Below are 12,586 nucleotides of genomic sequence, written 5' to 3'. Positions count from 1 at the left end.
ATGAGACTGACTTTCTGTTACAGGCTCAGGTTATTAAGAAGAGATTTATTGAAAAAGGGTATCTAGAAAAGACCCTGGATGCTACGATTCAAGAGGTGGCTCTAGTACCGAGAGAGTCGTTTTTGGAGGAATCTCGGCCCTCTCGAAACAATGATGCCCAGGAGTGGAGCTTCATTTCAGGCTTCCACTCTCAATATAGAGAGGTGGAAAATATCTTTGCTACCCATTGGCATGTCCTACTGATGGACAAAATACTACATTCAGTGTTACCTCCTAAACCAGGTTTTATTTATAGAAAGGCATTAAGCTTCTCTGATAAAATAGTGAAAAAAATACTGGACCCTCCTGTGAGGCCCCCCACTTTTTGGGAGAGAGATGGGTTCTACAGTTGCAGGAAATGTAAAGCCTGCAAAGAAGTGAACAGGCCATTGAGGGCCCTAGATAGGTTTATATCGACCTCTAACAATAGAGAATTTGATATCAAGGAATTCATCACGTGTAACACTTCTCATGTAGTATATGCTCTGCAATGTCCATGTGGTCTTATGTATATAGGACGAACAAAGAGACTGTTAAAAATTAGAATTGCAGAGCATATAGCGAATATAAAATTGGGTTTTAAAGACCATAATGTCTCGCTCCATTTTAAATTGAAACATAATCGGGACCCTCAGGTTTAAAATTTTGGGGCATAGACCACCTTAAGCCCAAGTGGAGGGGCTCCAATCTGGTTAGAGATCTATCCAAGAGGGAGACCCAGTGGATATTCTTGGCAGACACTTTAGCGCCAAAAGGGTTAAATGTCGATTTGGACATTAATTGTTGTGACTATTGAGTAAGAATAGGTCTGTGATTAGGGCCATGTCAGGGGCGTGTGGATTTATTATTTCTTTCTAGATATTAATTTTAATATTTGTTTTTTCATATTTATTTGAGTTTTTGATATACCAATTCTCTTATATATATGCTATTTTACATAGTTTTATATACACAACTTTGACCCTCTGTGAGTGGCACTCTCTCTGAGTAATTTTATCTTTTTTATCTTTTTTATTGTAGAGGGTTTATGACTACTTGTAATAAGCTGTTTTTAGACTACAATGTTTAGCTCATCTCTTACATGTAATGATCGTAATATGATAAATAGAGCATGTATGTTTTATTATATAATATCATGCTGGCATATTATCACCTCTAATGGGTTAAAATAGAATCTGCAGACATTAGTATGTTAAAGATAGTTTGTTTTGAATGCGTGTCTGCAGCCGTTTTAAGACTCTTTATTGTTTACTGTTGTTATGGTAATCGTATGGTATGAAGTGCAGTATGAGGCTTTTTGTCCCTCTCCCCCTCCTGTTGAATACTTTCGCTGTTTCCTGGGTGAGGTTGACGTGCACCTGTCAACCCCCTGAGGCTGTGATTGGATGCGGAGGTAAGAGACGTGAGAATTTAAGCCCGTACGTTTAGCCGTGTAGCCACGCCCTCTGTCGAAGTCAGGATATGACGAAACGCGTCAGGGCGTGGCTTACACGACGCAGGAAGTGACGTTTGCGCTCCATCGAGGTCGGACCCGGAACAAGGAAGGTATCACCGCTCTGTCTATTGCAGAGACCGGTTCCAAACGGCCACGGTGCGGTGCATATTAATTTAATCTGCTCTGTTTTTATTCATAATCTGGTACGTTGTTAGCATTGGGGAGGTGGTTATGGTGTTTATCATTAATAAAACGGAATTACGCTATATATGCCTTATCTCGTTTTTTGAATGGTTTGGAGCCCCTGTATCTCCCTTTTGCCCAGAGAAGTGCTGTATTGAGGTGGTCCAGAATATCTCTTAAAAATTGGATGCTCTGATTTTTAAAGTTCTGGTGAGTTTGACCCCCGAAGGGGAGTGTGTTCACATATGGTGGAGTTGGAATGTTCGGTGGAAGGTGCACGCTGTGACATGCTCTAGGATCTACTTGAACACTCTCTGAATCACAACTGATACTGCACTAGTCTTATGGACTCTTTATGTGTGTAGTTGGCCACACTTCTGTTTATGTTCAACCTAGCGCTGTTTTGGTATATGACCATCTGTTATCATATGAATGTCTTATATACTGTTTATTTATATTGATTTGCTTTTTTAAACAGCTGCTTTTTCTTTGTCTCCTTACCCTTGGTTTTTATATCTTTATTTCAGAGGGTCAGGTAGATAGCTTTGTTTATGTCCTTTTATCTGCTGAAGGATCTGGATTAATGTGGTTAGAGGGTCTGTGGTGCTGAGTGGTGTACTATAGGCCGAAATTTACACTGTTCTGTGTTCTTTTGATCCTATTAGTACCACAGTCAGGCAGCTAGACTATTTACAGTTAGTGCAGTGCGTCCTCCTCACAGTGTTCAGCTAAAACTACAAGTTAGTGGGGTGCGTCCTGCTCACAGTGTTCAGCTAAACCTACAAGTTAGTGGGGTGCGTCCTGCTCACAGTGTTCAGCTAAACCTACAAGTTAGTGTAGTGAGACCTCTGCACAGTGTTCATCTAAAGCTACAAGTTAGTGCAGTGCGTCCTACTCACTGTGTTCAGCTAAAACTACAAGTTAGTGTGGTGCGTCCACCTCACAGTGTTCAGCTAAACCTACAAGTTATTTTTTTGCGAGCTCTGCACAGTGTTCACCTAAAGCTACCTGTAGAAGGTTGGTGGTGTTTTCCTGATCCTATCACTACCGCAGGCAGCTAAAAAAGCTACAAGTTAGTATGTCTGGAAGGCAAAGAAGGAGAGGCAGACAGTCACAAGCCAATAAGAGAGGGCAAGCAGGCTCTGTGTCTAGTGCTGGTACCTTCTTGGGCAGGTACCCAGGCTTACAGGATGTCCTGAGGCAGGCCAGGAAAGTCTGTGTGCATTTCCGCCGGTCATATAATGCCAGTGCTCGGCTGGCGGACCTCCAAAAGGAGTTTAACCTGCCCAAGAACCGCCTAATCTGTGACATGCCCACCAGGTGGAACTCAACGTTGACCATGCTGCAGCGGCTGCAAATGCAGCAGAGGGCCATTAATGAGTACCTGTGCGACTATGGCACCAGGACAGGGTCAGGGGAGCTTGTTTTTTTTTCCCCACGCCAGTGGGCCATGATCAGGGATGCATGCACTGTCCTGTCACCATTTGAGGAGGTCACGAGGATGGTGAGCAGTGACAGTGCATGCATCAGTGACACTGTCCCCCTTGTCCACCTGTTGGAGCACACGCTGCGTGGAATAATGGACAGGGCACTTGAGGCAGAACAAAGGCAGGAAGAGGAGGACTTCCTTAGCTCTCAAGGCCCCCTTTATCCAGACAGTGTTCCTGCGTGCCCGCCGATCACACAGGAAGAGGACGAGGAGGAGGAGGAGGAGGAGGAGGAGGAAGATTGTGTCAGTATGGAGGTGGAGCCTGGCACTCAGCATCAGCAGCAGTCTTTAAGGGATCAGTCCCAAGAAACACATGGACTTGTACGTGGCTGGGAGGAGGTGGCTGCGGACCATGTCGTCCGTAGTGACCCAAAGGACTCCGGACCGAATGCCTTAGCAAACCTACGCTGCATGGCCTCCCTGATCCTGCTAAGCCTGCGTAAGGATCTTCGTATTCGTGGTATCAAGGAGAAGGACCAATACTGGCTGGCAACCCTCCTTGATCCACGTTACAAGGGTAAGGTTGCGGACCTTATCTTGCCATCGCAGAGGGAGCAGAGGATGAAACATCTTCGGGAGGCCTTACAGAAAGGTCTGTGCAACGCGTTCCTAGAGACTGGGAGGTTACAAACTCCTCTTTCTGGACAACATGTTGTTGAGGCTTCGGTCAGTCAAATAAGGAGCGGTGGAGAAGGTGGCCGTCTGACCGATGCGCTCAGACAATTTTTTGGTCCACAGCCCCAATGTATGAACGGTTCCAGCAACCATCGCCAGCGTCTGTTTTAAATGGTGCAGGAATACCTAGGGGCAAGATCTGACTTGGACACCTTTCCCACCGAAAATCCTCTGGGTTACTGGGTCTTGAGGATGGATCACTGGCCAGAGCTTGCACAGTATGCAATTGAGCTACTGGCCTGTCCTGCATCCAGCGTTCTTTCGGAACGCACATTCAGTGCTGGAGGCTTTGTAACCGATCACAGGGTGCGTCTGTCCACCGACTCGGACGATCGACTGACCTTCATAAAAATGAATCAGTCTTGGATCACCACCAGCTACCAAGCACCTGATGCTGATGTAACCGAATAATTTTTTTTGAAATCTCAGATCCCTTCAAAGACTGCCTATGCTGATGCTGAGTGACTATCCCTGAGTAATTATCCTCTTCCTCCTCAATCATCACGCTGATAGCTTGTAAGAACATTTTTGGTTCTGGGCGCCACCACCAGTGCCTAAGGCACGATTTTTCAGCCCCTGTTTAACAGGGGCGTGTAATTACAATTTTTGATGCAATACTTTGCAGCAGGGCTCGTTTCTGCATTACAACTAGAGTATCTGTGAGGGGTTGCAGTGTTGTGGCACCAGCACCAGTGCCTAAGGCCCAGTTTTTCAGCCCTTGTTTAACAGGGGCGTGTAATTACAATTTTTGATGCAATACTTTGCAGCAGGGCTCATTACAGCATTCCAACTAGAGTATCTGTGAGGGGTTGCAGTGTTGTGGCACCGGCACCAGTGCCTAAGGCCCAATTTTTCAGCCCCTGTTTAACAGGGGCGTGTAATTACAATTTTTGATGCAATACTTTGCAGCAGGGCTCGTTCCTGCGTTCCAACTAGAGTGTCTGTGAGGGGTTGCAGTGTTGTGGCACCAGCACCAGTGCCTAAGGCCTAATTTTTCAGCCCCTGTTCAACAGGGGCATGTAATTACAATTCTTGATCTAATATTTCACAGCAGGGCCCATTTCTGCACCCACCAAGAGCGAGTGAGGACTTACAGTGTTGTGGCACCACCACCACCACCACCAAAGGCCCAATTTTTCTGCCCTTGTTCAACAGGGGCATGTAATTACAATTCTTGATCTAATATTTCACAGCAGGGCCCATTTCTGCACCCTCCAAGAGCGAGTGAGGACTTACAGTGTTGTGGCACCAGCACCACCACCACCACCACCACCAAAGGCCCAATTTTTCTGCCCCTGTTCAACAGGGGCATGTAATTACAATTCTTGATCTAATATTTCACAGCAGGGTCCTGTGAGGGCTTACAGTGTTGTGGCCACAACAACACCTAAGGCCCAAATTTCTGCTGAGTATATAGGGCAGGCCCCTACTTTCAAACATCTAACTTACAAATGACTCCTACTTGCAAACGGAAGGAGACAACAGGAAGTGAGATGAAATCTACCCCTAGGAAGGGAAATTCTCTCCTGTAAGAGTTAATATGGGAAAAACATTTCTCCTTTCCACTGATGCTTTCCAATCCTTGTTCCACAAAAAAACCCAAATTTTCAAAAAACATTTGTCATTGAGACAAAAAGTGAGGTGAAATCTTCTGAAGAGGAGGAAAGACAGCAAAACAAATGTCACAGGGGTGATAACCCTTCCCTATGTTTTCCAAAAAGCTTAAAAAAGTTTTTTTGGCTGGAGCTAAACACGTTAAAAATGTACCCGTTCAAAATTACAAATAGATTCTACTTAACAACAAACCTACAGTCACTGTCTTCTTTGCACCGCCTGTATACTGCTCTTCAGAGTATATAGGGCCTGGTGGCCCCACACCTTTCCTTATTTTCATTTGGGTGCGGGGTTCCCCTTAATATTCATACAAGACCCAAAGGGCCTGGTAATGGACTTGGGGGTACCCATGCCGTTTGTCTCACTGATTTTCATCCATATTGCCAGGACCCGACATTACATTAAACCCGCAAGCAGTTTTAAATGAGATTTTTTCTTTTAAAAATTACATTTTGTGCAGGGACTGTTCTAAACACGGGAAACACGCGCCACTTTACAGGCATACTATAGACACACCCCAGGTACGATATTTAAAGAAATATTTCACTTTTTTTTTTTTTTTTTACTTTAAGCATCATTAAAATCACTGCTCCCGAAAAAACGTCCGTTTTTAAAAGTTTTTTTTGCATTGATACATGTCCCCTGGGGTAGGACCTGGGTCCCCAAACCCTTTTTGGGACAATACCATGCAAATTAGCCTTTTAAATGAGCACTTTTGATTTCGAACGTTCGAGTCCCATAGACGTCAATGGGGTTCTAACGTTCGTGCGAATTTTCGGTCCGTTCGCAGGTTCTGGTGCGAACCGAACCGGGGGTCGTTCGGCTCATCCCTAATCTCAATGCAAAGGTTAAAATAACAATTTTGGATAGATATTTTATCATTCGTAATGAGTAGCTCACCACTATTGAGAAATTTGATAGCTTTGCTCTTGATCTGATCGGTCAGCTGATGAGTCTTCTCCAGATACTGCAGAATGAAGATGTTGGGGGCAAAGAGGACCATGTTCTGCTCTCCACACCCATATGGCATGGCCAGGAGCCGGTCCAGGTTTTCCAGGGCTGTGCCCATCAGATCTCCTATGAAAGAGACAAATCATAGAAATATAGAAAAGTGACGGCAGAAAAAGACAGAGTAGTGCATCAAGTCTGTCCATTATTTTTTGTTTTGTTTTTTTTATTTATTTATTTTTGTTTGTTTTTTGGTTAACTTTTTTCTAAGCCTATTTCAAGGATCAACTACCCTTTCAGTAAAATAATACTTTCTAAGATTAGTTTTGAACTTTCCTCCAGTTAGTTTGAGGCCATACGTTCTGTTTTGGTTTCATATTGAAAAAACTGCCCTTCTGAACCCTATTCATCACCTTAATGTAGTTAAAGGTTTCAGTCGTGTCTCCCCTTTCCCTTCTTTCCTCCAGATTGTACATATTAAGTTCCTGAGGTCGTTTCCCCAAACCTTTCACCATTTTTGTTACCCATCTATGGACTCATTCTATTTTATCAATCAAGGAGGATCTTTCAAATATCAAGAAATGTCAGAGTCTTGTGTATTTAATAGTTTCCAGGAAGCATATTATTATTGCTTTACACATAGCAGGACCCAGAGAGGATGAGTTAAGCTGCCTAAGTTACCACAAAATAAATTTCATATTTTACTGTTCTAGGAGATTATGGAGATAATCCTCTTCCAAGACTCTTCTGGATGTGACTGCTTACTTTGTTGAAAAGCTGCAATACAATCTACTGAACCTTTTTATGTGGGCTAAGGATAGTAGGTAAAATGTTATGTATGGAATACTAGTGTGCTAAGTACAAGAAGAACTGAAGGACAAATCTTATTTTCAACAATGTCTAATGCCGCGTACACACGGTCGGACTTTCTATCCTACTTGGTCCGGCACACTTTCCGACGGACTTTGTCCGCCAGGTGCGCCGGACTTTAAAACGGACGGACTTGCCCACACACGCCGGGACTTTCCGGCGGGCTAGGTCCGCCTGTCTTTCCGACGGACTTTCGCCGGAGTTCCGGCGGACTTTCAGAATGAACGGACTTGCCCCCACACGGACAAGTCCGTTCATTTTGAACGTGACTCAGGTGCGACGGGACTAGCAAAGGATGTCGCTTTTATCGGCGAGATTGACACCTTGCGAGCCCCGTTGCGAGGCATACCAGGCCCTTAGGTCTGGTATGGATTATAAAGGGAAGCCCCTACGCCGAAAAAACGGCGTGGGGTCCCCCCTAAAATCCATACCAGACCCCGATCCGAGCACGCAGCCTGGCCGGTCAGGAAAGGGAGTGGGGACGAGCGAGCGCCCCCCCCCCTGAACCGTACCAGGCCGCATGCCCTCAACATGGGGGGTGGGTGCTTTGGGGGAGGGGGGCGCCCTGCGGGGCCCCCCCACCCCAAAGCACCTTGTCCCCATGTTGATGAGGACAAGGGCCTCTTCCCGACAACCCTGGCCGTTGGTTGTCGGGGTCTGCGGGCGGGGGCTTATCGGAATCTGGGAGCCCCTTTAATAAGGGGGCCCCCAGATCCCGGCCCCCCACCCTATGTGAATGAGTATGGGGTACATGGTACCCCTACCCATTCACCTAGGGAAAAAGTGTAAGTAATAAAACACACTACACAGGTTTTTAAAATAGTTTATTAAACAGCTCCGGGGGGGATCTTCCTCCGGCTTCGGGGGTCCCTCCGCTTCATCTTCTCCCGGCGTCCGGTTGGTTCTTCTCCCGGTGTTCCAGTTCTTCAGCCGGCTCCTCTGCTGTCTTCAGGTAGCTCTCTTGCCAGCAGAGGTCCGGACTTGTGGGCTTCTGGGCTTCTGGGCTTCTTCTCTTCTCTTCTCCAGATGTTGACACGACGCTCTCTCCGGCTGGACTGCTCTCCGAGGGCTGCGTTGTGACTTATATAGGCGGAGACCCCGCCCCCTTTTGATGTCACAGTCCCTGGGCATGCTGGGACTGTGACGTTTTAGGGGGCGTGGTCAACATCACCCAGTGACCATGCCCCCTAAAACGTCACAGTCCCAGCATGCCCAGGGACTGTGACATCAAAAGGGGGCGGGGTCTCCGCCTATATAAGTCACAACGCAGCCCTCGGAGAGCAGTCCAGCCGGAGAGAGCGTCGTGTCAACATCTGGAGAAGAGAAGAAGCCCAGAAGCCCAGAAGCCCACAAGTCCGGACCTCTGCTGGCAAGAGAGCTACCTGAAGACAGCAGAGGAGCCGGCCGAAGAACTGGAACACCGGGAGAAGAACCAACCGGACGCCGGGAGAAGATGAAGCGGAGGGACCCCCGAAGCCGGAGGAAGATCCCCCCCGGAGCTGTTTAATAAACTATTTTAAAAACCTGTGTAGTGTGTTTTATTACTTACACTTTTTCCCTAGGTGAATGGGTAGGGGTACCATGTACCCCATACTCATTCACATAGGGTGGGGGGCCGGGATCTGGGGGCCCCCTTATTAAAGGGGCTCCCAGATTCTGATAAGCCCCCGCCCGCAGACCCCGACAACCAACGGCCAGGGTTGTCGGGAAGAGGCCCTTGTCCTCATCAACATGGGGACAAGGTGCTTTGGGGTGGGGGGGCCCCGCAGGGTGCCCCCCTCCCCCAAAGCACCCACCCCCCATGTTGAGGGCATGCGGCCTGGTACGGTTCAGGAGGGGGGGGGGCGCTCGCTCATCCCCACCCCCTTTCCTGACCGGCCAGGCTGCGTGCTCGGATCGGGGTCTGGTATGGATTTTAGGGGGGACCCCACGCAGTTTTTTCGGCGTAGGGGCTTCCCTTTATAATCCATACCAGACCTAAGGGCCTGGTATGCCCCGCGCTCGCCGCAATAGGAAAATGTGTTTTTCCTATTGCAGCGAGCGCGAGATGCAATACCCTGCCCTCGTGTCGTATCTGGTCCGTCGGACCAGCATACACACGAGCGGGCTTTCCGTCGGACCAGCACACACACGAGCGGACTTTCCGCCCGAAACTGAGTCCGGCGGAAAGATTTAAAACTTTCTTCAAATCTCGGTCCGGCGGGCTTTTGGGAAAAAGTCCGCCGGAAAAGTCCGCCGGCGCCTACACACGGGCGGATTGTCCGGCACACTCTGGTCCGCCGGACCAAGTATGCCGGAAAGTCCGACCGTGTGTACGCGGCATTAGACCTAAAAGCCTCACTACTGTTGACTACATCACTAGTGTATTATCAATGTATATCTAAAGGCCACAACTTATTACTAGTGTACTATCTATTATTAGGATGAACTAAAAGCAACATCTTAATGCTAGTGTAGTATCCATGTATAGAAAGATCTGACGGCCACTTCCAATTACTAGTGTACTATCAATGAATAGAAAGATCTGAAGCTCACATCTTTTTTCATTGGAAACATGCCAAAGTCTTCTTTTGTATTTAGTGGTGGAAGAATTATGTATCTATGAATAGGAAAAACTAAAGGCCACATCCTAATACTAGTGTATTAGTGTGCTAACATTTTAGCACTGAAATCACAAGAGAGGTTTAGGGTTTACATTTACTTTAAGTGATTCCATACAACTTACCCAGAACGGTTACATAGGCTCTTTCAGAATCTTTTAGAATATTCTCTGGAATTTCCAGAAAGACGTTCTCTATCTTTGATTCTCCTGATGTAAACACACTGGTGTTAGATTCACATAAAGACAAAACAAGCAAAATACAACGATATAGATCAGTGGTTCTCAACCTTATTGAGACCAGGTCTCTGTAAATTATTTTATAACCTTTTATGCTCCAACAGTAAAAAAGAAAAAAAAAAGTTTATACTCGCACAATAAAAGTATGGAAAAGCCAACTATTTATTAATATGCCAGGAGGCTCTGAATGGGGTTGGGTGTCAGTGTAGGGATGAGGGTTCTGGGGGGGGATTAAAGTACTCTGCATCAGACTTGATGGCCTTGTAGAGGATGAGGTTCTGGAGGGGGCTGGGGTCTCTCAGGGTCACTGGGGGCTTTGCAGGATACTGTGGAAGGTTAGGAGGCCATGTGGGATGCTAAGGGCTTTGTGAGGGCTGAGAGCTCTCAGGGGGCCAATGGCACTGTGGGGGAGGTTTAGGGGCACAACTGGCAAATATGAGAGTTTGGGAGCTATATGGGAATTTGGAGGTATTGCGGAAGGGTTTGGCAATCTGCAGATAGCTGAAAGTCCTGGAGGAGGGAGACTATGGGCTGGAAGCTGGCCATTATCCTAGTGGTTGAGAACCACTGATATAGGCCATATATGTTATTCATGCTCTGACTAAAACTTAATGCGTGTGTGTATGTGTATATACCATAACACATGTAACATACATCAAAGTTTACAAACCCAGACTTTGATTAAGTGAGATAGATCTCAATGTCATTTTAAAGGGAGTTTGCAGAAATAGGAGTTACCCTAGTGTATGATTAGATGTTAGACATGCACACAGCTTCATCAAGGCAAATTATATCTGTAGGCAAAACCTTTTTTTACTTTTGGATAGAGGATAGGTTAGACAGGATTTTATTGCTGTCTGTATCCCCACTGGGAAGATTCACACTCTCTATTTGTAGTGGTGACCACTATCACCTAGAAAGAAAGTGAGGGAAAATCCAAACTTATTGTCTCCAGAAAAAGAGGTGAGGGTAAACGGGGACACCTTTTCCAATCATCCAATTCTCCATGCACATGGCTGTACAGCATGCAGAGCCCGCATAATGACGCTCCTATTACCCTTGGCTGCCATTTATTTTTTTGGGGGGAGTGGGGGTGTATTTCAGGTAGTTTTAGTTCATTTAATTCAGAATTCTGTATTTTTAAAATGTATTGTATTTATGTACTGTCACGTTAACTTTTTCATTATACTTCTTTCCATCAGTTTTTTTATCTCATACTGTGAAAATATCAAGGCTTTGGAGGAGCCATTTCTGACACAAGAGCAAGTCTATGGTAGTTGAAAAGAGCTTTTTTAACCTAAATAGCATTAGGGGGGATGTCTTCCAGTAGGTTTGGTGACTACCAGGATTTCCCTCACTTTGTAGGGATTTCCTCTCACTTCCTGATGTGGATTTGGCACAGGGCTAAAGGGAAATATTCCCAATGGGAATGGGATGGCAAACAAAACAACCTTACAGGGCTTATAACTCGCCCTTACCTTATCCAAAATGAAAAAGAAAAAAATATTTTGCCTTCACTAGTTTTATTGCTGGTCTATCCTTTTGTAAATACTTTTTCGGTTTTCTTGCACCTGGCCTTTATTTCACATTCTAGATTTCGGTACGTGTTCTGGGCACTTGTAGGCAGGTGTATTTTGTCCTCCCTGCATAGAGAGTGGAGGATAGAATGAACCTATGAGGCCTCCATAGGTGTCATCAGGAGAACAGCTATCCAATTGGGTACTGCTACCCCAGGTGACCTCTGCAGTCACCTTTGATGGGGCAATGCTTATAAAAAGTACTGACTCACGGCAGTTGGCACGCATTTTGCGTGTGGTTATGTTAGGGACAGGAACCCACTGGCTAAGGAGAGTGTACATAGCTTGGGGAGAGGTTCCAGTGGAGGAGGGACAGAGTAGGGACTGTCTGCCTATTCTACAGATAGGAGCCTTCCCTCTTCAGTTACACGCCCGCCTTCCAGCTGCCCCCTCTGCCAGGTGCTTTCAGCATTAGTGTATCGCTCCAGGCTACTGTTACACAGTTCTCTGTAGATGTTGCTGACCAGACTGTTGCCATCACATAGGCTTTGTTACTGTTTTGTTGTGACTTCCACCTTAATACAATTCCTTGAAAATTTGGGTCTCTGTGTGTGTCTTTCCTTCCCTCTGGGTATCCAGCGCTTGGGCCCTGCTTACACACTCGTAGTCAGTTTACCTAAATTTGCACTGGAAAGTCACTTACATGGGAAATTTTCTATGGTGGGCTATGGTTATTGGGTCCAGAAACAAACGCATTACATATTTGTTTTTCTATATCCCCCAGCTATAGAATTCACAGTAATTCCTTACCTTCTTGGTTACAAAGCAATGCACTGTAAGACTTTTCTTGTAGGACTCCTCCAGGCTGCAAGTACAAATAAACAAAGTTTAGCTAAACGAACAAAGGGGACCAAGAGCCAGGGGCGTTGCTAGGCCTACTAAAGATATGGGGCTAGAGCCCATAGCAGCAAAGAAAA

The 12,586-nt window shown here is 46.1% G+C and overlaps 1 protein-coding gene across 1 annotated transcript in view; it reads right to left on the bottom strand.

The window, feature by feature from the left end:
- LOC141105653 (alpha-2-macroglobulin-like protein 1) overlaps nucleotides 1-12,586 on the bottom strand; it is a 245,551-nt gene that overhangs the window by 63,589 nt on the left and 169,376 nt on the right. The window contains exons 22-24 of the mRNA XM_073595630.1: nucleotides 12,420-12,474; nucleotides 9,979-10,062; nucleotides 6,336-6,512 (exon numbers count right to left, since the gene is read on the bottom strand). Coding sequence (XP_073451731.1) covers nucleotides 6,336-6,512; nucleotides 9,979-10,062; nucleotides 12,420-12,474 — 316 coding nt within the window. The remainder of the gene's footprint in view (nucleotides 1-6,335; nucleotides 6,513-9,978; nucleotides 10,063-12,419; nucleotides 12,475-12,586) is intronic.

This window comes from Aquarana catesbeiana, linkage group LG08 (assembly GCF_042186555.1).
Source record: "Aquarana catesbeiana isolate 2022-GZ linkage group LG08, ASM4218655v1, whole genome shotgun sequence".
In the NCBI taxonomy this organism is placed as follows: Eukaryota; Metazoa; Chordata; class Amphibia; order Anura; family Ranidae; genus Aquarana; species Aquarana catesbeiana.
The sequence above is the reverse complement of the archived record's forward strand: the minus strand, read 5'-3'. Positions and strand labels throughout refer to the sequence as shown.